Source organism: Amphibalanus amphitrite, unplaced genomic scaffold (genome assembly GCF_019059575.1).
Source record: "Amphibalanus amphitrite isolate SeventyFive unplaced genomic scaffold, NRLGWU_Aamphi_draft 000373F_arrow, whole genome shotgun sequence".
Taxonomy (NCBI): Eukaryota; Metazoa; Arthropoda; class Thecostraca; order Balanomorpha; family Balanidae; genus Amphibalanus; species Amphibalanus amphitrite.
In genome coordinates, this window is record NW_024881867.1 from 416,998 (window position 1) to 443,176 (window position 26,179).

Genomic DNA, 26,179 nt, shown 5'->3' on the forward strand with positions numbered 1-26,179 from the left:
ACAGGGTCGGCAGCATCTGCCTTTGTTTCAGATAAGGATGCCCTCCACTCTTCAGCATATCAAAAGATACTTTTCTCACGTCATTGCCACCCTCTTCGTGTCACAAGTGCCTTTATCAGTTGCGGTGTCGCACTGCTCAGCTTTATGGCTGCCGCACCTCTTAACTTCCTGCCTCCTCTACAGATTTTCGAGGCGCCCCTTTCCATAGCTTTAGGGTGCAGCTGCCCCCCTTGCCCCCCTGCTTCCGCCGCCACTGCCCGCAGGAAGTGTCAATCATCCCGTCCGTTCGCCAGACCGAATTCAGAGTCCCACACAAAGCCAGAGGGAGGATTCGGCGCTGCCGACACCGTCCATAAGCCCGGAATCAGCATGGAATGCTGGCCAAAAGACCGCGCGCTTAGGGAAAGAGGCGCTTGCGCCTCTTCCCGCACGACATCGACCGCTAAGGATTATTGTCGAAAAATTGTCAGTTATACGCTAGCTTCTGCCTAGCTACTTACCTACGTTTGAAAGTTCGAACGAAAAGATCGCCACAAATCTTGACCGCTCAATGACTGAACTTGTATGACGGCGAGTCCAGGGGCGGAGAATTGTCATAATCACAGGGGGTGCTTTTCTAGCACCTGGCGAATGGAAGAGTCGAATTCTTGCGTAGAAAAGCACATATACATAGGTACCTTTTCCCAGCAGCATCACACTCCTCGCGACTTACGCAAATCAATTTGTCACTTGTGTCTCAGACCGCAGACGTACCTAATTTAATCATCCCTGGCCAGCACTATTAAGCATTATATGGTGACTTTTGAGTTTCAGGGGGTGCTCGAGCACCCCCAAAACCCCTAATTCTCCACCCCTCACGGCGACAGAGCGAGAGACGCGCCCCTGCGGCCGGGCGGCACACACCCCCAATCCCCATTCATTCCGTCGTGGTGACCTCTCGGCACGCGCCATGGCCCCGCTCGGCCCGCCCCGCCGAGCCACCGGTGCTCCTCCTTCAGCGTGTCTGGCGCCGCCTCTGTTTTCCAGGTGCGGAGACTCGCCCCACTGAACCACCCTAGACTTCAGCAGGGGCACCGACAGAGCAGGGGCTTACACAGGGATGAGTCACAGACTGTCACACACCACAAATATAACCTTTATGGCATTTAACATTATTCACCTATATAGTCGTGACACCGAAGGCTGCGAGTCCACCGGGAGGAGACAAGAGTACAAATTCGATCCTGTGCAGACCGCTGCCGGCCGGTGCGGCGGCGGCTGGGCGGCGCGCCCGGCCGCCAGTGCAGGTGTGAGTGCCGCTCCCGCAGCACGTAACGTGGTATGTGAGCTGCCCGCCGCCGGATCGCCAGTCTCGCCTCGCCAGATAAGCCAACGTCGACGGACCGACCCCCGTCCGACCTCCCCAGGTCAGTACCGACGCTGTGACCCGCGCCGCAACCTCGTCGGTGGCGGCGGAGGGGGCAGCTGCGTCGAAGCGCGCCGACGGCGGCCGGCGCTCATTCCTTATGCAGACGGCGGCGGGAGGGAGGGGGCCCCGGTCGGCCCAATAAGGTGCCCGTGGGCTGACGGCCAGACAGTCGCGCGGTCGCTGGTCAAACTGTCTGACCCATACTGAGTAGCCGGGGGCTGAAAACGGCTGCACCCGGGTGATGAAAAGCAGCCCTTGTGTTTGCCGGGCAACGTTAGTGAGCAAACAGTAAAAGGAACAATTCCCACATGCAGCACACGTGCTTAGCTGCATTATATCACCCGACCCTGATTCACCTCCCCCCCCCCCCTCCGAGACGTAATCCCGTGTCCTGTTAGTTCTGACCAATAGTGGTATGCAGCTCGCCTTAGCGCAAAACTGCGGAAAGGATCTCAAACTGCGGTAAATCTGGGAAGTGCCGTACTCCCCACGTACAGCCCTGCGGTCGGGTCAGGTCACTACTTACTGCCTCACCTTCCACGACCATGTCTGGCCACTTTACCCTCCCGTTACCGCTGCTGGGACAGGGTAGGTCACCGCCCTCTCCTCCCCCCAATGCTGGGTCAGGCCACCGCCCTCACACAAACTGTGCAGTAGATTGCGGTCTCCGTCTGTCCACACTAACGAACGGCCTGTCGCCCGCGCCTCGCTCCAAGCCGGATCCGTTTACAGGTCGCACACCGTACGGCGTACGCGTGTGCGCTTTATCGCCCGAGTGTGCGTGTCATTGTCCGCCTGTGCGCGCTCCTACGAACGGCATCGTGCCCGAGCATACCACGCCGTACCACCCTTCAGACCATCGGCCCTTATCAGCGGGGGTCTGGCGCCGACCGCCGTCTCAGGGTTACCTCAGGGACGCCCACTGTCGCCCCCAGGGTTACCTCAGGGACGCGCACTGTCGCCTCCATGGTTCGTGCGCGGCTCCCGTGTCGCGCTGCGCGGCCGACAGCCCCGGCGAGTGCGACCCGTCCGGACCGGTTGTGTGTCACGACAGACGGAGCACACACGGGTGCTCTGAGCTCCATTCACGACAGACGGAACACATACGCGGGTGGTCCGAGCTCAATGACCTGGGACCGTCCCCAGCTCGCCTCTGGTTGCCTTCCTTTTGTTCCGCGTGTCACGTGTGTCGCATTATCTTCATCTATGATCAAAACCATGTCATACGCTGGTGCATATTCCGAAGACCGCTGTCTTTTGTTGATCCACGATACAGCGTACTGTATCTGGCAAGCACACCTGTGAAGCAGAAGATCCGGCACTGGTCGGAAATCCTGCACACTACTTAGGACAGGTGCAGATTTACCCATCATAAAGTACCTACGGAGAAGTCGAGAAACTGACGAAACCGGAACGATTGTTCGATTTTATGTCCTGTAAATCGAACGGATTCGGCTGTCATTTTCCTCTAGTGGGCAGTGGCGTCATGAGCTATAGCGGCATTGAGTCAACAGCAATCGTTTCATACGGCATCGACGGCGACAGGGTTTACCCCTGAGCCCCCTGATCGTACCTACAAATGTGAGAAGCAAACATGTGCTAAATAGTCTGCAAATCCTATTCCACAAGGCCACAAGGGACACAACACGGGTTCGCTTCGAACGGATTCATGTATTCATTCATGAGGTGTTCTGAGATTCATTCTCGTGCCTTAGACGGCTACAAAGAGACCGTAGGGAGTCGGGGGTGATCCCCCGGAGATACCGTCCCGTTCCGTCCCGGTCCCCGTCGGTCGCTGTCGGCTGTGACCGATGACGCTAGCTGGGGGCGGGGTGCTGTTGGCCCAGGTCGCGGACAGGCGCCGATAAGCCGCCGGCCACGTGTGCCGTCACGTCGTCACGGCGAGTACCGTCACGCCGTCACGGCGAGTACCGTCACGCCGTCACGGCGGAGAGATGTGGGCGCTACGGCAAGGAGGGCCCAGAGGGTGAAGCGGGGACGGCAGGGGAAGGGACGGCTCTGAGGGTGAGGCGGGGGACGGGACGGGGCGGGCTCCAATTGGGTGAGGTGGGGAAGGGACGGGCTCCGAGGGTGAGGAGGGGACGGGATCGGAAGAAAGCCAGGCATACGAGCATGAATAATGATAACGTACGAGTATGATATGATACGATTCTGGTGAATGACCTGAGTCGCGCACAACCCGCGCACCTTGGCTTCTGTTTGCTATCGACTGCCATTGTTCGCAGCCACGCTGTTGCCGTCCCGTCCAGGCTATCGCTGGGGTGAATACACCCAACACAGGGTGACGTCACCCGGTAGGAAAAGGAAGTCCGTGCGGGGCGGACCCGCTTTGTTCCACCGTCCATTGTTTGCCACCTCCGACGTGTCGGGCTCATATCGGCACGTATCTTAGGTTGGAGGGGTGCATGGCAAACCTGACCGAATGTCAGCATCACTTCAACCCAGTAGCGGCGGAACACCTTCAATTAAGGGGGGCACCGCCAACTTTTGGTCCCATTCTTTCCATGCAAAGCCCATAGGGCTAATGTTAAAATGCCAAAATCAAAGGGAGGCACGGTGCCCCGGTGCCCTCCCCGTTCCGCCGCCTATGCTTCAACCGATGGTTTGGTTGATGGCAAGCGGCCAAACAATACAGAAATTGAAAGCAAAAGGCAGACCATAGTAAAGGCTTTGAGTAACCGCAGATTCGCTGCTACTTTTAATAGACGCCGTCAGTATGGATTACAGATTCCTGAGTAAAGCTGTTGAGTTTGGTCTGCTGTCGGTAACATCAAATCAGCGTAGTTCGGCATTGTTCTGCTGTCTGCTGATGTCAGCCCACGAGGGAGCGGAGTCGGAACCATTTGCATGCTTATCATATAGCAGACTGCTGACGGATCGCGAATCACGCGCAAGACGACAGTCTCCGAAGGCAGACGGTTCCAAGCTCGGAAAGCCGACAGGCTAAGTCTTAAAAAAGCGGTCTTGCGAGTTCCTAGCAAGCTGGTCAATGGTCATTTATCACATATCATATCGTGTGAAGTGAACGCCTGAAAACCGCGGTGAAAAACTGGGACATGTCTGGAGAGCCTCACTGGTTGGATAAGTGATAGCGTGGTTCCGCGACAGATGTGGATACTGGATTGGGCCGAAACGAGCCCGACACTGGAATGGCAACACAATAGACAGCTCATTGCTTAGTCGACAAGCCTAAAATACAGCCGCACGTTCGTGTGCTGTTGTTCCGTCCGAGATGCCCCTGAGACGGCAAACTTTCCGCGCACGGGAGATGAACACTCCCCAGCCGCAGTCTGCACCATGTAACGGGACGTGGCGTGAGAGCCCGCCCCGCCCCGACCGGCACCCACAGCGGCCGACTGCTCACAGAGGCGGCCGGCACTGGTCACGTGACCAATCAGCCGGTGAATGGGGAGGGGCGGCGACTGCTCGCTGGGGCGGGCGGCACTGGTCACGTGACCGACCGGCCGCTGAATAGGGAGGGGCGGCACCGTGACGACACGCCCGAGATCGGCGGCGCTCCGGCCAATTTACGACTGGCCTGATTTGGGGCGACGCGTGCCGGCGGTGACCGCAGCTCGAGGGGTGTTAAAAAGGCGGGTTTATTAGGACTTATGAGCCGCTTACCTCCGCGCTCGACTCGGAGGGTGCTTCTCCCAATTTCTAGTACCAATTAGTTCCAAATAATGTTGAACTCAATGGGCAGTGCCAATTGCAGTTTCAACTCAGTCCCAAATGATACCAAATGCATAGCCGCGCGTGTTAACATTTGGAACTATTTGGGCCGCATTTGGGACTCATTGAAACTCGATTGGGACTGCCGGCCAGCGGCGGATCCAGCGGGCGGCGGGGGAAGCTGATTGGTTGTCTTTGCCCCGTTTCGCCGGCCGGCCACAGGGTGCGCTAGCGTCGACTGCGGGCGGCGGCGGGCGGGCGGCCGGCGCTGAAAGAACGTATTAAAATGTCAACATAAAAATGTTTTATCTTACATATCTCCCCTCATATTAGTCGCATAGATCTGTTCTTGGATTCAATCGAAGGCGCTTTCAACAAGCTATGTTGCTATGCCATGTTTATGCCAGGATATAGTCATTCAATGAAGTTATTAGTGTTTGAAGCCGTTTATTTGTCCTATTATTTCGCATTTTGCTACGTTAATTTTTGCCTCCTCTTTATCAGCTCTATCTACCGAAACGCCATGTTGCTATGCATCTTTTATGCTAGGATATAATAATTTAATGAAGTTTTTGGTGCTTGAAGCCGTTTGTTTATCCTATTATTTCGCAGTATGCTTCGTTAATTGCTGCCTTCTCTTTATTCCTAAGGCTGGTAACATTGTGACCCTCGCACTTGATCCCCGGTATGGTGGCGACCTCATGATGGCGAGGTCAGGTGTCCGAGATGACCTCACGTGACCCTCAGGAAAAATATGTCCATCATGAATCATAAAACAAAAAAATATGCGTAGGCTGCTAAGCTACTAGCCTCTGGCGACACGTACCACGCCAGTGCGCGTTTCAGTCGGGTGAATGGCGATGTACCGAAACATTACACTCGTTCTTGATTAAAAACACAGCCGCGTGAACATTCCTCCCTGATCAAGACACAGTCACGGTGGGGCGCTGGTTGATCCAGCGAAACAGTTCAGTTACAGCCCACGTTTAGAAGGGTAGGACGGGGCGATCTATCCAAACATTACAGCCCACGCGCCACATGTGCGTCGCCACCACTACGGACACTAGACAGTGCCCGTACAAGTTTTCGGACCTTTCAAAACTTGTACGGAATGTCCGTACATGTTTCGAAGACCGAAAATTGGTTTGGTGCATCATATTTGAGTGACATAAATGCCGCAAAATTATTATAGCCGGAGAGGGCTCTCAGTGGCCAACAAAGACCGTCAGGAGCCAACGCTGAATGTAAGGGCCTAAAGTCAGTCAACAATCCAGTCATCGGGAAACATACTTTTTTGGACGGGTTTGTGATTCGAGGAGCGCTTGCAATTTGCATTTTGTATGCGATATGGGGATGATGGGGATGTACAGTTACACTATTATACCAAATATTCCAAATGGCCCACTGCGGCCGGAATACGATCTAAAATATCACGCCATGTATAGATCCGTGAAAAATAGAAAATCAAGTCGTATGACCAGAATTCACGAAACGACGTCAGCATTGTCGCTTAAAGCTTGCCAAAGAGCACCAAATCTGATCTTTAAAGCCTTTTCATCCGTCAAACCGGCAGAACAACCGCGTGGGGACTGCTGATGCATCCGATGTCCCACCCGTTCTAACCTTCCAGCATCCGGCAAAGGTGCAAATCAGCGGGCAGTGAGGCTCCGGGTGTTGTCAGCATTTCATGTGGTGCCCCCCAAAAAATCACCAAAAATAAGGCATATATACAACCAGTGGAACATCCTCTCAGACGAGCGTCCCCGTTTAACCCTCGCCGGACCTATTGGTTTTCTACATACGCGCCGGCCGAGGGGGGGGGGGGGCGGGTACGACCCCCCCCTCGCCGTTTCGCCCCTGGTGGAGCTAGCGCGTCGCGGAAAAAACGAGCGTATGCGCTGTTACAAGACGCAGAGATTGGTACCCGATTTTAAGGTCCTAGGTCAACCGGTGACCTCTGAGGTCAGGTCAAGTGCCCCAAGGTACGGTTCAGTTTTTGGTGAATAACTTCGCAAAAAACGGCCGTAAAGCCGCGATTTTGGCAGCATCGTGTTTGCCTCGCTCAGGCGCGTCGAATAATATACTTTTTGTTCGGGTCAGGTCAACTTAAGGTGTTGACCTCGGGTCAAGGTCAGGTCAGCACCCCCAGGTCACGAAGTTGGTCGAAAGAGGTCATGTCGCATATCATTCGATTCGGCAGGTTTTCCTGAGTCCATTGGTGGCTTTCCCGACTCGCTAGCTCAATTTGATCACGAGTCATTGACGAAAAACTAATGTGACCTTGATGACGTCATAAATGACGTCACGCAAGGTCAACATTGCAAAAATGACGCATCTAACCTTGCAAGGAGTGCATTAAATCACGATTCTGTGTGCTTGAGATAGTTGGAGATCGTTCTCGGCGCCAGAATAGCAGTTTTCGTTTTTCCCCCATTGACTTATAATGGTGAGGTCACGAAAATGACCTGACCTGATATGACCTTTAGGAAAAATCCGAGATATACAAGTTGTGAGACTTATAATGGATACTAGATCCTGCAAGTTGTATTTCCCTGTGACATCTCCTCTGGCAGTGAGGGCGTTGCGAAGTTGCGACATCTGAAGACCATGCAGAGGTTCACTTATGACCTCATAGGTCAGTGACCTGACCTGACCTGAAAATGCAGTTGGTGTCAAAAGATCGGGCTTGAATCAAGGGTCAGGTATGCCAAGTTTCAGCTCTCTATCGCCAGCGTGTTCGGAGCTTTCGCAACCCCCCCCCCCCCCCCTCCCTCGGCCGGCGAGGGTTAATCCACTGATGGGGCCAAAGTGGGGAGATGATTAAGTGCACTATCGTGCCCGACGCAAAGGAAATCTTTCTTCATGTTTGCTGAAGTCCTTCCTCATACGGCAAATAGGCGCAAGACTGGCGCTGTGAGAACCTGTCCTTCCTCTGGACGTATACAATAGCTGACCTGGGAATAACTCAGACCTTAATCCCATCAAAACTCTCTGGGTGACTCTTCAAGAGAACGTCAAAGGGCTGCTAGGAGCCACCAAGATCGTTTGCCTCACCAGACAGCTCCAGAAGGTGTGGGCTAAGCTAAAGGTAACCCTCGCGTGTGTGCGGCGTTTGTCAGCTTCTAATGTGTAGGGGGGGGGGCGGTTGGACCCCCCTTGCCGTTTCGCCCCTGATCGAGCTAGAGCTTTGCGAAAAAAAACAATCGTGTTGCCCGTGACGAGAGGAAGCCGATAATACCCAATTTTAAGGTAAAAGTTGGGAAAATCGGGCCCTGTTAAAAAGCCGTAAGCGTTGCTGGTATGGGGTTTTTCGGGGTGCTGATCACGAATATCGTGTTAGTTTTGATCACAGATGATGTCTTTAAGCATTTAGACCAGGTCGGGTCAGGTCAGGTCAGGTCAACCAGTAGGCGTCGTGACGGGTATTCGTAGTACGTGTCAACCGCCTCTGACAGCTTCGTAACATGTTACGAAGTCACCAAAACTACTTCGTAAATGTTCCAATGGTTGCTAAATTCGAATTCAGCTCCAAAAACTAGCCTAGAAACATGTAAAACTCGAGAAAGTGAACCGAGGTCACCAAAGGTCAATGACTTGACCTGACCTTCAGGTGACCTTGATATCCACCCTAATGCATGGGAGCAACAGCAAATCACATGTTTGAACGTTTGAAACCACGAAAAGCTTGCAAACGCGTGGCTAATGCGAGTCGACATACGCGGAATCGCGATTCCGGCCAAACATGGTCTCGGAAAAGAGGTCACAGGTCAAAGGTCATTTAGGTCAGGGTCATGAAATTTTCAGGTTAGGTGTAAAATTGATCAATGCGAAGGTACTAAAAGTTTCGTCGCTATCGGCCTCTTTGTGCGTGAGTTATTCGCGAAAAACCATGGGGGGTCGATCCGACCCCCCTACACATGCGAGGGTTAATTTAACATGAGATTGCTGGCTTGAAAATGATGGTACAGTGTCATAATTTGGCATACGAATGCGCAAAGAGGTGACGCAAACTTGATAAAAAATAATTGACTCGTTATTTGCACTCGAATTTGAGATATAGGCCTCCAAAGTTCGGAACGTTTTTTTTTGGGGGGGGGGGGGCACCCGACATATTAACAGATGAAATGTTTATGTAATCACCTCTTTTCATTGCCAAAAAACAAAAAAGCGTGTCCAGCCGAAACACGCCCTGGTGTGCTATGTGTCAGTTGAAGTCAGTAGCTTAGCAATACACAGGCTTGTTGTTTTATGATTGCCATATTTTTCCTAAATGTCACGTGAGGTCATGTCGTACTTGTGACCTCGCCATCGTGAGGACGCCATCATACCAGGAACCAGGTGCGAGGGTCACGATGATAACAGTAGTAGAAAACCGATGGATAGGGCTGAAGCTGTGATTCTTGGTGATTCAGACAATGTGCACATCGGCCACTCGCTGACTGATCATCCGTCGCGGTCGCCTGCCTGCCGGCCGGCCCGAACCGACTCGCCGCCCGCGTCGCAGTGCCTGGCGACGCGTCTGCGACGGCGGGCGCCGGTGGCGCCGGCTGGCGATAGGTCGGCAAAGTGCCGGGCCAAGTCGGCGAATGAAGCTCGCTCTCTTCGCCCCTCTTGCCCCCTGGCTCCGCCCCCTTTATCCCCCTCGACGGAGAAACTTATGCCCCAGCTTCCGCGCTTGCCCGGAGTGAGTGTTCACTGGTGGGTGCCAATAGGGTGCCAATAGCAGAGTTGAGAATATAGCAAACTAGAAAAGTGCAGAACTAATGCAGAAATAATTCGTTTGTTCTTTCTTTCTTCTCACGCTCAGTGCTTCAAACAAAAACGGGTTTCGGGCTTTCCATCCCAGATCCGAGTGGCGGATACCGGCCCAGCTGTCGGCAGAGCCCCATCTTCTCAGGGATTAGCTCCGTCGCCGCGGTCCGAGGCGTGCCGCGATACCGCTCCGGTCGGCTCTGCCGCACGGATTACCCGTGAGTCACCGCGGCCGTCGGGGCCGGACGGGCAGTGCCCGACCGGACTGTGGTGAAGGTGGACGGGGCGCCGTGTCAGTGTTACCACCCGACTCCCCAGCCGCTCCTGTTAGGGCCGAGCCTCTCGGAACTGACAACTCGACTTGACCACCAGCCGCAGAGGTCGTTACTTCAAAGGGTGTCGGATGGTAGATGGTTCTACTCTATCACTCGGCCGTCGAACCGGTCGCCCCAGACGATCTCAGCCGTAAAAGGAGGCCCGCTCGCGACACTTTTTCCGTCTCATTTCATCGCTGCTCGTTTCGGCTCCATTATCCGCTTAGTGCGGCCATTGTGTGCTCAGTTCACAGAACGGCACGGGTGCGCCCCAGTCAGCTACACATCCGTAGCGTGGGTGAATGAAGCGGCAGCTGCGCCCGCGCACGGGAGCGGGAAGAACCCGGTCCCCGCCGGCTGGTGATACGTAAAGCGTATGAATGTGGATGGTAGAGGCAATGAATTTAACTTGGGGGATAGCAAAATGCATGAGCAGCGGTCTCCGCGGCTCCCCGCCTGTGATTCTCAGCCACCAGCGGGCCGGAGGACCGGGGTCGTGGAGCTCTCAGCAGACGTCCCTAGGCCGGGCTGGGGAGCAGGTGGTCCGTTTCCCGACGTTATCTCTCCGTCTGCGGCGCCGGCGCCGGTCACAGCCCGCACCGACCCAAGGACGGTGGACGGGTATCGCGAGCGGCGGCGGCTCAGCCGTAACGCTGAACCAACTCCCGCGGGACAAACGAATTCAGACTATGATAGGAGCCTAGGAGGGATGAAAATCGGTGGTGTATGATGAATCTCAGCCGGTTATCGACAAGGCAATGCGTCCCGACGTAACAGCTGAATGCTCGTAGCAAGCAAGCTAGTGGGTGCCACGGCAATCCGTCACTTGCATTGTTTTTGTCAGTGACAGAGCTATTTCCTGGGAGTAGAAATCACTTGTCACCAATAACCGTTATAATTTAAGGCCTGACACTAAGTGCAGGCTCTAATTCACACTTGTCATTACAATGTTTGACGTCTACAAACCCGTCATGTTACATTCACGCTACCTGGTAGAAACGTAGGCATCCACTACGCAGCTTTCGTCCATTCCGACTGGTGACGTTTGCTGTCTTTCTGTTACAGATCTGATACGATGAAGTTGCGCCTGGTACTTCTACTGGCTATGGTGCTAGCAGTGATGCTACCGCCAGCGTTGGGAAAGATATCAAAGAAGCCCACCAGCGACAAAAAGAGCATCCTACGCAGCTACACCAAGGAGACGTCGACGAAAACCACGGCGGGGTCCACTATCAAGTTCGACGACACCGATGAAGACGACGACGACTACTTGGATGATGAAGACTACGACGAAGATTATTACGACGATGACTACGATTATCTAGACGACGACACCGTGTACGATACCGACCATACGGGCTGTCCGACCCCGTTCCTCGCGCGCTGCCAGTGTGGCGACATGAACCACCTCGGCGAGATCAAGTTCGTCGTCAACTGCACCAACACCGGCTTCACGAACGCCTCCATGTTGGGCGCCCTGCCCGACGACACTGAGGTTCTGATATTCACCGGAAACTTCCTGGAGGTGCTGCCCACTAACGTTTTCGGCACGATGGCCAAATTCGAGGACCTTGAATACATCGACATGAGCAACAACGGCATTAAAGAGATCAAGGGGAAATCGTTTCATCGCGTCTCGAATGTAAAAACATTGATTCTGAACCACAACGATCTGTATATCGTGGAAAAGAAGCACCATCCACGAGTGTTCAGCAACTTCGACAACCTGGAGGCCCTCCATTTGACCAACGCATTCACCGAGAAGGTGGACTCGAAGTGGTACATGGTCAGCTTGGAGATAATTTTTCAAGGAAGCAGGCTGGACAAGCTGAAACGGTTACATCTAGAGCAGAACGAAATCTGGAGCCTGCGAGATCCGGACACTTTCTGCAAGCTCCCGTCACTCGAGGGACTCTATCTGGGCAGCAACCGATTGTACGATATCGACATGAATCTGCTCTGTCTCGACAAGCTCACTTACATCGACCTAGAGTACAACTCAATTCGGCGTCTCAACCACAACGCCACGTCGCAGCTGGACCAGATGGTCGTCAAGAACCCCAGCTTCTCCGTCAAGCTGATCGGCAACCCGTTCGTCTGCGACTGCGACATCCGGCCCTTCTACCAGTGGATGCGCACCACGCGGGTGGAGCTGCTGCGCAGCGCCGACTACCGCTGCTTCGAGGGCAGGCCGGCCAGCAACGAGAACCTGCCCATCCTGGAGCTGCAGACGACCGAGTGCGAGCCGGCACCAGCCGCGCGCACCTCCGCCTCCTCCGTGGTGCTCGGCATCCTGGTGTTCGTCATGTGCGTCCTCCTCGTGGTGGTGCTCTACATGCACCGGCATCGGCTCGTGCAGCGCGCCAAGCGCCTCCAGCCGCACATGCAGGTCGCCATTCGCAACCTCAAACGCTCCCGGCAGTACGCCAATATTCAGCACGAGGATGCGCCCGAAGTGGAGGTGTAACGGGACGGGGCAGTGCTGTCTGGCGGACGGTGCTTGGGGTGTGGCCATGTGACGTCGGTGCCTCCGCCGAGCTGCGGCCGAACGCAGCGGTCAGGCTGTGCTGACGAAGAGAAGAAGCACACCATCGTGCGTAAGCCTGTGAGACGGCCAAATGCTTCAGTTCACTATGACGCCAACCCACAGCGTCCTGACGTGGGCAAAATCGAGTCACGCTGCTGAGAAAAACTATCTAAGCGGTGGACAATGAGGCGGCAGACGTCTCAAGCTACCGACCACGAGCTTTGGCGTGTGTACGCCGCTGACCGGCATGCGACAGTGTCGAGACGTGCGCGCGGCTGAACTGTGTGCTGAAACCGACGGTCACATTCCACGAGTCGTGATGTCGTTGTCGAGACCATCATTTATCTTGTGACTGATTTCCTGTGGCTGGCTATGAGGCGCAGGAACGAGGTGACTAGATGTGGTGTTATTCAATGCGAGGCATATTGTCCTCTGAGCGAGTGAACGTTTGCAATGGTAGCTTTACAAAGTTGTCAGTCATAGGGAAGTGCTACTAACAGTGTTTATAGGATCCGATGTGTTTCACAGCGCACTCGTCTAATTTCGTGAGCTGTGAAATGATTAATCACTCTATTTTGTGTTTGCTGCGCGCTGAGGTGATAATGTTCAATGAGCAGCTAATTTTTGTACATAATAAAAATACACAAATGTAATATTAGATCCAGCTGATGCCTGATCCTTGTTACCTGAGTGACCCATGCACAAAGCGAAGTCCCATTCTAATGTCCATATATATCGCGCTGGTACGCTGTTATTTCACACGTCCACGACAATAGGTAGTTTAACAATATTTAGTATATTTCATACAATTTACAAAGTGTCTCGGACAAGCAACTAATCCGGAGCTGATTCCTGAACAGATCCACTAAAGCCCAAAGTTTCTAAAATTGTATGAAAAGGCAGAGGTCAATGCATGACGAAACCGACCCGCTCGCAGTTGGCGTTCTACGGTGTCGCCACACGTTCTGTTCCTAGCGATGATGGTGGTACTGGAGTGGGGTAGGGGTGAGGAGGGGAGGGGTTAACCACGCACTGAGAACCTGGACGACCGTGATCTCTATGGACCGGTCAGATATCGGGAGCGATATTGTTCTGTCGGCATTGGATCATGCTCCGGTGAAATTGGGGGTCGGAACTGCTGCAGCGTGAATTCTCAGACTGATTGTAAAAATACTCACCGTAACAGTTCCACCGAAGACGAATCATACACACCAAACAAGCAGAGCGTTTTTCACTGTTTCTTCCTTGCTACTAAAATATGAATATCATCAGCCATATAGTCTGGATGCATTTTCTGTGTCGGAACCTCTTCTACATCGAATTGCTTCCTCAGGACCTCCGAGAACTTCTTTTGCAGCACTTGCTTCACCTCAGACTCTCTATCTTCATAGCTAATCAGCACTGCAGTTTTGGGCCCGGCCAAGGCTGATATGGTGTGCAAAAGCGGCAGAAGCGCCTGAAAAAAGACACCAAAACATATAATGACAGTCATCTTAGCATCGAGTCGTTTTTCGTAAAGTAAATGCGAGTGAATCGTTTAAACGGATACCATTTCCTGCAATCGCTTTTAACAAGTGTGTTCAGTAGAAATATTTGGAAAAAAGTGAAACGTGAAAAAAGAAACATCTCGAGTTGCATCTCTCTTCTATCATGTCTGTTCACTTTCTCCAGCTTTATATAGGTCAATTTCACATGCATGAGTTCGTTCGTTCGTTCGTGTATTTAGGAAACATCCATAAAATGGTTTTTCAGTGTTCCACGTCAGGGTACAATGTACATGATAAAACATTGGTATATTTAAAACAAAGTAAAGTGTAAAGGAGAGAAAAATAGTAAGGCTAGTGAAACTGAAATGCCGGGGGTAACTTTACTGAAATATAGCAAAAAGGAGCGAGGTATCAATCTTGCCTGGGCGTTGTTTCACAACTATATTGGCATGTCTAGCACGTTGCATAAAAATCCCCCATAAAGCATGGAGCTGCCCAGACTGTGGAATCAACTTTTGTAAATACAATGGGAAAATTTGTTAATAAATTGAGCACTAAGGAGGCATTACGACACTTAGGCATTCAAAGTGAGTGACATACTTTTCCTGGTAAATAACTGTTGGGATAATCTATTTCATTGAGGAAGAGAAGTTATTGAGAGGACCAAAAATGTCATTTTGCAAATTGTTTTCCTTAAGTTTCAAATGCTTGAGGTTTTTAGCAGGTTAACCCTCGCATGTGTAGGGGGGGGGGGGTCGGATGGACCCCCCATGGTTTTTCGCGAATAACTCGCGTAAAAAGCGGCCGATCGCGACGAAACTTTCAGTACCCTCGCATTGATCAATTTTACACCTACCCTGAAAATTTCATGACCCTGACCCAAATGACCTTTGACCTGTGACCTCTTTTCCGAGACCATGTTTGGCCGGAATCGCGATTTCGCGTATGTCGGCTCGCATTAGCCGCGCGTTTGCAAGCTTTTCGTGGTTTCAAACGTTCAAACATGTGAGTTGATGTTGCTCCCATACATTAGGGTGGGTGTCAAGGTCACCTGAAGGTCAGGTCAGGTCATTGACCTTTGGTGACCTCGGTTCACTTTTTCGAGTTTTACATGTTTCTAGGCTAGTTTTTGGAGCTGAATTCGAATTTAGCAACCATTTGAACATTTACGAAGTAGTTTTGGTGACTTCGTAACATGTTACGAAGCTGTCAGAGGCGGTTGACACGTACTACGAATACCCGTCACGACGCCTACTGGTTGACCTGACCTGACCTGACCCGACCTGGTCTAAATGCTTAAAGACATCATCTGTGATCAAAACTAACACGATATTCGTCATCAGCACCCCGAAAAACTCCTTAGCATCCGCACTTTACGACTTTCTAACAGGTCCCGATTTTCCCGACTTTGGGTCATTGACCTGACCTGGAAGGTCACCCGATGATCTAGGACCTTAAAATTGGGTATCATCGGCTTCCTCTCGTCACGGGCAACACGCTCGTTTTTTCCGCGAAGCTCTAGCTCGATCAGGGGCCAAACGGCAAGGGGGGGGGGTCCAACCGACCCCCCCCCCTACACATTAGAAGCTGGCAAACGCCGCACACATGCGAGGGTTAAAACAGAATCAGACTACAGAAGCTGCAACTGTAGATCAAGACTCGATCTAGATATGGTTTTCCCACTGCTACTAATACCTACATCTACTAATATATGAGGTAGTTATGCTTGTTTACTAACCTCTACATAGTACACACAGTCTGCTACCAGCAGCAGATCAGGCTGAGGCAGAGAAGTGTCAGCATGGTCATCCCAATCTAAAACAGCAGCAGAAGCTTTTTCCTGCAGGTTGTTCTCCTCAATATTCTTAGTCAGAAGTGGCATGAGACTGGCCAAGTCAGTAAGTGTTGTCTGACATCTGCAAAAATAGTTTATCAACAACTGGTTAATAAAGAATTAACTAAATCCAGTGGATTAACTGAAGGTTTAATCCTTAGGTACCTAGACAGACAGTCCACAACACACATGTTCAAATACTTTCAAAGTTCCCAAACACAAAAAAGTGCACACTATTTTTCAACCATACTAAGAAAATTTGAAATAATGTGCAGCAGACACATAACATAGGTATTGCAGAAAACTATTTAAGCATATTAACATTCACACTCAACTACGCTAACGAGCATACACATATCAGTAGGTGGAACTATGGTCATGAGTACCCAAATATAGGAACGATCCCATTTTTGGGAACGGAGTTCCCAAATATGGGAACGGGCGTTCCCATTTATGAGAACGGAAGGTAATTTTTCGGCCGTTCGCCCACTAAAACTCATTAGTGCATCACGTCTCAAAAAAGTGCACGCTAATTTAAGTATCTACTAAGTCTCTATAAAATTATCTTTAATCTGACCGTTGAACAAGGAAATTGACCGTCGAATGATATTTTTAATGATTTTTTGAAATGACGGAATGGTGAAAACATGGGTTATACTAAATTTAACATGCAATTTTAAGGAAAATGAAGCGTTTTTTACATTTTGAGGTCAAGTATAATAATTTTCGCCTGGTTAAGAAGTTTCATACTAGCGACACCAGATGCTGACATATGCAAGCGAACACGCGGACAGTCCCGAGGTAATATTGTTGACATTTGGTGTCGAGGCGGACGACCGCGTATAACGTGCGTGATTTTACCGAACTACTGTTGTTAACTCAGTTTAAGTGGTCGAAAATTATTCAGCTATATCTTATCAGCCCTGAAAGACATATTTTATTTGGATGCTAGCTGTTTAGCGTTGTTTTATAAGGAGCGTCATGAGCGTGGTTTCTGTCTTCCGTGTTTCTAAGCATGATCGTTTTGGGGGAATTTCTCTTATATAGGTCGCTCTGTGTGGCTTATTATAATTTTTATGCTGATTTCGATCATTCCTTGTGCCCATCCTACCAGGCCTTTTGCCACTTACACTCATTAAGAAAGGAAAAAACTAGATTTTCATTGGGACTAGGTGTTTTGAGGGTGTAACATATTCAGCGTTCCCATTTTTGGATACTTCCTTGTGCTCGTCAACTATCGGTGATAAACAGACAGGTGCTTGACATGCCTCCACCCTCGGCGCGGACGGTGGATATAGGTATGGAAGACCTTGTTGAACATCGCTGAGCGTTGTGAATTACGTAATCCTGCAGAGGGGGGCGTGCCCACTGCCCGCTGCGAGATCGACGGGAATAAAAGCGCAGGAGACCGGGCGAAACATGCGACGGTCTTGCCGGAAGGGTCATCTGATGATTGTTGCGTTAACAATAATTTGCGGCGTTGGACGTGATGCTTGTTAATGAAAAGAGCCCCTGAAAGCCGTCGGTGAAATCGTTCCCAATTTTGGGTACGCCGTTCCCATAATGAGGAACGCATGCAGCGCCAGTGTACGAGAGCGTTCCCAAATTTGGGCTCGCGGCCCGGATGATGGACTGCTTTAGAAATAGGGGAACGATTTGAAACTACGATGGGCCTTACAATATCAAACTCTTTCCCAACAATATTGAGACAAATATCAGGCGGTTCACGATCGTTTTATATTTTTTGGACATCATTTAACGGTTCTTTTTCTTGTTGTAAATAATGCCTACATGGCGTTCCCATATTTGGGTTAGCGTTCCCAAACATGGGAACGAAAATGCGTTCCCGAAAATGGGTACGCTTGACCATAGTTCCGTCTACTGATATGCTCGCTCGTAAAATCTGTTCGCACAGATTTCAACAGATTGGTAACGTTATTGAAAAATATTACAATAGAGTTATGTGAAGATAGCTTCAAATCACAAACATGTGAAAAAAGTATTTCCATTAGAAAATCATGTAAATACAAAACAATATTCAAATACCACACAGATACTAATGTGTAGGTCATTACAACAGTTTGGTAATTTGTAATGCAATTTAAGGTATAATCATACAAAATTTTACCCTAATGATGCTGCAAGAAGTCCAACAGCTCCAGTTCCAGCGCCTAATTCAATGGCTCTTGCACTGTGAATGTTTTTGATCAATTGTGACGCATAAGCTACCAAACCACCATCACAATCATCAGTTTTCACACATTCTACAGAATGCACGAAGTCGATGTACTTGCTCAAAACAAGTGCGGCGTCCCAAACCACACATCCCACATCACCAATGTAAGATTGATGAATTTTAAGTTCACTTTTTGAGCTTTCAACTTCGACGACTCTCACAAACGTCTCCTCGACCAAGGAGGCCGCCATGATTGCCGTGATGATTGCCAACAACTATTTAAATACCAGCAATATTATTTTATATGATTTTTCGTTATCGAGTATATTCTGGTGCTAATTATGTTTGAAAAAATTCTACTCACTCATAATTTAATATTATTTCTATTAAGAAAATCGTCTCAAAATCAACGTTGAGATTAAAATTTTGATTTTAAAACAACTTGCGAAGCCTTCTGCTGGAAGCGGCTGGGAAGCGGAAGTGGAACGTCGATTGTCTAATTTGTTTACTTCGTCTAATAAATAAATAAATACACCGCCTTGATATAAATGGTATTTCATATTTCATTGCAAGTGTTTTGAGGGCCTTGATTGTAGGCATTGGTATATACCGGTATATACTTGTGGTAGTGATATGCCGTGTCACAGCTCCGTGTAGTCTTCGGCATTATCATGCCGAAGACTCTTGCCATACCTACCTGTCATTTTCATGTTTAAGTTTTTACCGTGCTTTACCCAGTGGCGGATCCAGGGGGGGGGGGCAAAATGGGCATTTGCCCCTCCCAAACGGCATAATTTTAACAACGCCTATGGACGAGGCATGGAAAGAATCGATAAATTGTTATGGTTTCCCCCCCCCCCCCCCCTAAAAAAAAACTCTGAGCTGGATCCGCCACTGGCTTTACCTAGGTCAAACTTAGGTCCTAGGTTCGTCACTGGCGGCAAACTGGCGGGCTGGCCGCCTGGTATACCATTGTGAACTGGGACATTTCATTATTCATGATTTGTGAAGTTCGGCCAACGAATTCACACTAATGCCAATGCAATAGCAGCTGTTGTCGAGTGGTTTTGACCTTTGTTTTTGCCATCTCAATTTTTCTCATTAGCCACGGTGCAATATCTCGATATACGGTGACGAAGTCGCTGTAACGATTTAGAATCATGTCTTTAGTTCTCTGAGTTGCTTCGTACCACCCACGACTCACGAGTCGTGCTTGACCCGTGACCGACCAATGAGAATGACCATGGCGCTCACACCCCACCGTGTTAACGACCCTGACCTATCTGGCCGCCGCAGCTCCCCCCGCGGACGATGGCGGACGCGACCGAGCCGCCCTCGGAGCGGCCATTGCGGCTCTGGGTGCGTTCCGAGCCGTTCGTGTACGGCATTCTGCCTGTGATCGCCACACACAAAATATCAGTCAAGTACCTGCGCAAGATCGTGCAGTATGCGCGACACAAAGCGGCCGCGACCTTTCCGCAGATTCAGTACAGCATGTGGAGGCACATCGCGTGCAACAAATTGCAGCTGGCCGAGGACCTGGCCCGGCTGTACTTCGACACGTTCGAGCTGCTGCAGGAGCGGCCGGCCGAGCAGCGCCGCCGCTGGGACGGCGAGTACGCCCGCTGCGACGACGCCAAGGAGCGCGAGCTGTTCGCCGGGCAGCGACATGTCAACCTGCTGCAGTTTGTCGCCTACCTCTTCATTCAGGTGGGGAACGGTGTCGGTAAAATGCTAACACGTCTACCGTGGTCCGTTTCAATTGAGCCGATCTGATTTGGAGACCGCCCTTTTCCAGATCCGAGATTTCAGATCAATGTCATAACCTATGACTGGTTAGTCATGCCCTCTCGTGCCGCGGAATTTGACCCGTGTCCTTCCTCTCCCGGCCTCGGCAGAACCTCAGTCACAGCGGCAAGAAGCAGCGGCTGGGGTCGGCGGTGACCCCGCCCGGCTCCGACACGGAGTGGCCGGCGGCGCGCGCCGAGCCGCCTGAAGCCGGTGACCGCCAGCATAAGCAGCTCGAAGAGCATCAGCACCTCTCGTTCGTCCAGACGCACCTCGCCTCACTGGTGGAGGTTGGTGAGACAACAGCTAAGCCACAGCTATACGGCTACCAAAGCTCAGTGACGATGTTTCTTCTCAAATTCAGACCGTCTCCCCGACGACCAGCGGCGACGACAGCCGGGCGGTAGCGGGTTAGTGCGCTGCTGTCTGCCCGTCCCCTGCCCAGGGCGCGGCAGTAGACGGGTTAGCGCGCCTCTGTCTGCCCAACAGCCGCCGAGCGGTTACGACCGTCTAATGGTGGCAAGACCACCGGGCTTTGGCCCGCGGCGCCGGCGCCGCCGCTGCCGGTCGTAATCAGAGCTATTACACCTGTCCCTGCAGTGAGCTGCGAGATGATTTGCTCCATGAGCCGGCTCTTGGCAAGGCGGTGCCGCCGTGATGAGTTTTGTGCAAAGGTGGTATTTTCATTGCTATTACGGAGTTATTTATTAGGTTATCAAGTAACGTGATAAAGCCGCATAGTTGCAGACGCTTTGCATTTTGCATTTTCCCGTTGTCCGTAGATTAATAAGCATGTGTGCTTGCATTCTAAACAATGTGGACGAATTTGTCAGTCCTAGGGACGCTGTCGGTCTAAGTGAGTTCGCGTTGTAACTGTGTAGATGGCAGAAGGTGCCGCTGACCGGTGTAGGGCGTTGCCGACTGTTAGGGCGCCGCTGACCCGCGGTGGCCGCTGTCCCCAGGTGCTGGGGGAGGGCTCGCCGCTCGGCTCAGTCGGCGGCGACACCCTGGTGTGCCGCGCCGTGGTCGAAGCGCTCTCGATCCTCATCGACCTGGACACCGGCCGGCCATCCTCTCCGCCACGGACCGGGGAGGAGCGCCCATCCGCCACCCTGGCCTCGGTGGCTGCCGAACCGAGCCGCGCCAATCAGGTCAGTGCTGCCATTTCAGGGTTTGCCCACCGTCTCCCCTACACTGTTACATTTAAACGTATACGTCGTACTTAATCTCAGCCACCGTTAACATGTAATTCAGTGTCATCCGATTCAAATGTTTTAAACTATCAGCTGTCACAATGCGCTACAATGGGTGCAGACTGCGGAGTAATCGTATCTTCCCAAACAGCTGACGTGCTGTCATTGCTTTTAGACCGGCTACGTGCCCACGGCCGACGCGTACCAGCAGTCCCGCCTGCTGCGCTGGATCACCGGATCGCTGGGAGCCAACCCCTACGGTGAGAACACGATATGGTGGCCGCCCACTCGTGCAACGCTGTCGCTGAGTGCTGCGCCCGTCACCGTCACCAGGTCTGCGTTGAGTCTTACTCAAGGATCAGGTGCCTAAGTTTATACTTTATTCGGAGTTTCCTGAGCCTGTGTTTCCGTTTTGCCGTGCAGGTGTGGCGGCGTGCGTGTCGTCCGGCCGTCGACTGTCGTGGCCCAGCGCCACCTCCACCGACCGGCGAGCCGACCACAAGCGTGGCAAGATGGCCACCAACGCGCACGTGGCGCCGCCCGGCGACAAGCTGATCGTCACGTCGGCCATCCACAAGGAGACGGTGGCGCGCCTGTCGCCCACGCTCTGCGGCGCCACGCTGAAGCTGCACCGGTGCCACCAGGCGTTCCTCTACTTCCTCAGCCCGCTGCGCAACGTCTCCATCGACAAGTGCCACGACACGACGGTGGCGCTGGGCCCTGTGTCGGGCACGGTGCAGCTGACCGGCTGCCGCGCCGTCCGGCTGGTGGCCATCTGCCGCCGGCTGGTGGTCAGTGACAGCGTCGGCTGCACGCTGCACGTCACCACGCCAACGCGACCGCTGCTGGCCGGAAACCGTAACGACTCGCTGACGCTGGCGCCCTACCACACCCACTACCCGGCGCTCGAGGAGCAGATGCTGCAGGCCGGCCTGGGCGTGGTGCCCAACTTCTGGGACCAGCCGCTGTGTCTGGCGCTGGACGGCTCGGTGGGCGCGCCGCCCTGCTGGCGCCTGCTCGAGCCGGCCGCCTTCTATCCGTTCCACACACCATTCCCGATGGCGGGCGCCACGCGCCGCAGCCCGGGCAGTCTGCCGTACCGCTACCAGCGCGTGCTGCAGGAGCGCCGCGCCAAGACCGAACAGTGGAACAAAATGATGGCAGAGACCGGCCTCAACAAGGAGCAGATCGCCAAGTTCCAGGTGAGGGTACTGTGGACAGGCAGTGAGCTATTGACAATGTATGTAGTGGTCGAGGTTAAATTGTCCCTCTCCCTCATTTCATTGTGTCATTTCCGCGTCAGCATGCATCTCGAGCCCGTTTCCATGCCCTCATATCAGTTACCGTAAGTGCATTACCAGCTGATCGCTTTTAGGTGACACAAAAGTTGCTTTCATTCCGCTGTCATCGGGATGCTCTAAATCACATTTCGCATGATTGATTTATGTATATTTGTACTATTCGACAAGACTATTCTATTTGAATTGGATCCGCTATATCGTTATGTCTATCGTCCAGCATCGTTTGACTGAATTTTACGTCATTAATAGATACCGACGAGCCGTGCTGGTACCTGCACTTGGCCACAAAGCTCAGCTGCTGTCCGTTGTCTGTTTCGGTGATGTGCCGGCGGCGGTGTGGACATTGACGTGTTCTTCTCCCTAGGAGCTGCTGCGCCGCCGGTTCGAGGTCTGGCTGAAGGAGACGGGCAAACAGCGCGAAATCAACAGTCTGGCGGCCTGCAGGGAGCGCACGGCCAGGTACGAAAAGTACAAACAGCTGGCGGCGGCGGCGGCTAGCGGCGCGGGCGGCGGGGAGGGCGAGGCCCAGGACGCGGGACGCTGACCGGTCAGTGGCGGGGGTGAGACTGGGAGGTCAGTGTCGGGACCTGTTCCGGAGAGGCTTGCGGCAACTGAGGAGACAGCGCATGGACCAGAGACATTTCCGAAAGCAATCGGAGACGTGTGCGAAGGAATCAGCGGCCCATACCTCAGTCACGAGAATACATGCCTAATGCTAAACGAGATCCCTCACAACGAGACTATGTGATTGAATTTCCAGCGTCCAATGTGCGTCGAACTCCATAGCCAATGTTTGTCAAATATCTTGTGTGAGTGATAATATTGTTGTTTCATTCAGTGTTACGTGAGACGCGGTTGCATTTTCTGAAATATATTTTGAAAGCAAAGGTGCGGTGAATGCAGATCAGATTGAGACCTTAAAATGTGCGAGATTGGACACAATTATAGGAAGTATTTATTCGATTGGACAGCAGTGATGCCACAAGGATCGTAAAAAATCTCCCAAGACCCTCCATCCGTTTTGGACGGCGGTTTTCGGCGCACGAGGCACAATGGCCCTTCTCTGGCTGTCACGGGAAGTGGCAGACTCTTCAGCACGCAGTGGAAGCCGGAAGGGCGACGATGTCTAATATCTGCTTACCGGCGCTCTGGGTGATTTAGAAGCGCGTCCGTCACCCCCAGCACTCCAGCGGCCGTCGCCACTCAGGCTGGCGCTCCGATATTGATAATATCCGTCAGGGCGCAGCCTGGAGGCGGCGTATGGAACCGGATCAGGCCGCTAACCTGCAAAGGGCACAAATCCATGGGTACAATACAATTTGCGTGAATAAACATACACTTCAGCTGCTGATCTACAAAACCCCATCATATGACATCTCAAATTACATATCCTATTTTTTTTTTTTGCGCGGAGCCGAACCCAATAAGAAACCAAACCCAAGAGACGTCGCGTAGAGGGTGTTTTAGCGCTGAGGATGGATTACTAGCCAGTGCTGACGAGGGATAAATAGATCGTATCTGCACGCCCTAGTGATGAAGCGAAGAAAAAAGTATGATAGGCTTCTTTTCATTGACTTACCTCTTCAGGCTCTGACGATGGCTGAGTCAGCGATCGATGACTGCCTCACGTCATGGCTCCGGCAGAATCACCAGGAAGCTTGAGTCGCCCCTTTCGCACTTCTATACGAAAAAAAGACAGCCCGAGTCCGATATCTGCCTGGAAACCGAAACAAGTGTTGGGGATAAACCGCAATAAATGCTTCTGGCCAAAAATGACCAAGACTGCAATACACATAGGTCGTAGGAAGATCATAGGAATGATAGTAGTAGCCATTCCTCTGTAGATAGGTCATAGGAATGGCTACTACGCTGGCTGTCTTAAATAACAACTATGTAAGCTTTCGCATGATTTGCGAGATCTTATAAGGTTTTATTACGGTTTTCTTGTACTAACCTGCATTCTGCCGGCAGTCTGCAGTGCAGTGTCACTCGAACCAGAAGCTGACGGAGCAGCTGACGCTGAGGCTGCGCACGTAGTGCCACCAGCCGGGCGGCATGTAGAGCAGGTCGCCGGGCCCGAGCTCCACCTCCTGGTGGCGCGCGCCGGCGAACGCCGGGAACTGCTCCAGGTCCGGCCGCTCGGCGTCCACCCGGCTCGTGTTGTGCAGCAGCGCGGCCTCGTGCGGGTACAGGCGCGGCGTCTCCTCCGGCGCAAACACCTGCACAAACTTCCTGCCGAGCACCTGCACCAGACAGTTGTGTTTGGGGTCGTGGTGGAGCGGCGACACGGTGCCGGCCGGGCCCAGCCAGATGTTGGTGTGCACCGCGTCGCCGGCGCCGACCCAGCAGTATTCGGGCGTCGGCACGTCGGCGCCCAGCTCGGGGATCTGCTCGAACAGCTCGTACTGGGCCAGGTAGCCGGGCGGCGCGCCGGCCGCCGGGCGGCGCACGTGCTGCTCGATGAACTGGCCCAGCGTCATGAGCCGCTGCGACCAGCCGGCGTCCGTGTAGCGGCCGCCCAGCTCGACGGGCACGGTCCGGTGGCCGGCCGTCCGCTCCAGGCCGGCCAGCGTCCAGCGCAGCGCCGGCCAGTGCGACACGCAGCCGGCGAGCACGGCCGGCCGCCGGCCGAACACCTCGCGTACAAACCGCTCCACGGAGGGACACGGCAGCCGCGGCACCGGCTCCGAGATAGGCGGACACGCATCTGACCTGCTGGCCAGCTCGTCACAGACTGCTGCTGTGGAGGCTGGGTGGGTCAGAGTGTTCTGAATGCATGAAGTTAGCTCTTGGTGACAGCAGGATGCCACTTTTGTAAGTAAATTGTCCAACACTGGCTTACCCATTATCAGGCCCATGTCACAATAATACAGAGCATCTTTCACAGCCTGAACATTAGAATGTGAGGATTGCAGGTACAAGTTCAAGTGATATGTTGAGCGAAACAAGGCTGCGTAAGAATACAGCACCCTCCACACATGTGGAACTTCTGCCCAATGACTGGTATTTAGTTCTTCCCAGCACCTTTCACTCAAAGCCTTGGCCATGCTTGGAAATGGACTGTCAACCTGGGCTAACATGATAATATAGTTCTCTCTTGCTTTGCAGAATATCTTAAATGCACCATTGCCAATCTTATCCAGCTCCTCTTCAGATATTTGGATGGCCTCCGATGTACAGGGTAGACTTGGGAGAAGTTCAAGTAGTTTGGAGACCATTTTCAATAATGATGACTTGCCTGAGAAAAATACAGATAGGGATTTTTGTCTCTTTAAGTTACACCATTTGACAGATACCTAAGTTATTGTTGACAGAAAACATGCATGATATATATAATGTCGTCACGTGTTGTACACAGTGCAGTAAAAAAAGAGTTTCCATCTAGATGTCCCTATTTGCTCCCTCTACCCCCACAAGACCTAGGTAGCTTGCTAGCCCCGGGCACTAAAGGGTCATACAACCATAAAAAATCATCACAAGTCCTATAGTATTCAAATTCAGCTTAGAAGAAGCACAATTGAATCTTTTGCGCCACAGATGAGCATATTGGACGCATAAAATGCTGCACCATCCGGACACGCACTAAATTGATGTCAGAAGCTCAAACAAGACTACAGACTACCCATTCCATTGATTTTCGTGGGACGTTTTTGCTAGCACACCCACTTCCATGCAAGGAATTTCGGCAAAATGTAGACATTTTTCT

The 26,179-nt window shown here is 52.2% G+C and overlaps 3 protein-coding genes and 1 long non-coding RNA gene across 5 annotated transcripts; 2 read left to right on the plus strand and 2 right to left on the minus strand.

The window, feature by feature from the left end:
* Positions 1-1,069: 1,069 nt before the first annotated feature.
* Positions 1,070-13,376, plus strand: LOC122389826 (trophoblast glycoprotein-like). The gene is made up of 2 exons (XM_043382235.1): positions 1,070-1,406; positions 11,233-13,376. Exon 2 carries the CDS (start codon positions 11,243-11,245, stop codon positions 12,632-12,634), a length of 1,392 nt encoding a protein of 463 aa, XP_043238170.1. The 5' UTR covers positions 1,070-1,406; positions 11,233-11,242; the 3' UTR covers positions 12,635-13,376.
* A 98-nt stretch (positions 13,377-13,474) lies between these two features.
* Positions 13,475-18,449, minus strand: LOC122389827. The gene is made up of 3 exons (XR_006258032.1): positions 18,144-18,449; positions 15,920-16,097; positions 13,475-14,150 (listed from the first exon to the last, which is right to left on the minus strand). It is a non-coding gene; the product is annotated as an uncharacterized LOC122389827 (long non-coding RNA).
* A 200-nt stretch (positions 18,450-18,649) lies between these two features.
* On the plus strand, positions 18,650-23,360 carry LOC122389806 (TBCC domain-containing protein 1-like). The gene is made up of 7 exons (XM_043382210.1): positions 18,650-18,742; positions 19,488-19,901; positions 20,090-20,269; positions 20,942-21,130; positions 21,348-21,432; positions 21,596-22,374; positions 22,838-23,360. Exons 1-7 carry the CDS (start codon positions 18,740-18,742, stop codon positions 23,015-23,017), a joined length of 1,830 nt encoding a protein of 609 aa, XP_043238145.1. The 5' UTR covers positions 18,650-18,739; the 3' UTR covers positions 23,018-23,360.
* LOC122389807 (lysine-specific demethylase 8-like) lies at positions 22,607-25,986 on the minus strand. Of its 2 annotated transcripts, none has more exons than XM_043382212.1 (4): positions 24,428-25,986; positions 24,053-24,190; positions 23,615-23,757; positions 22,607-22,867 (listed from the first exon to the last, which is right to left on the minus strand). In XM_043382212.1, the coding sequence occupies exon 1, from the start codon at positions 25,689-25,691 to the stop codon at positions 24,459-24,461; it is 1,233 nt and encodes a 410-aa protein (XP_043238147.1). In that variant the 5' UTR covers positions 25,692-25,986; the 3' UTR covers positions 22,607-22,867; positions 23,615-23,757; positions 24,053-24,190; positions 24,428-24,458. The 2 variants fall into 2 exon arrangements, with proteins under 2 accessions (XP_043238147.1, XP_043238146.1); XM_043382211.1 differs by having other exon boundaries at positions 24,053-24,197; positions 24,428-25,773.
* Between the last annotated feature and the right edge of the window lie 193 nt (positions 25,987-26,179).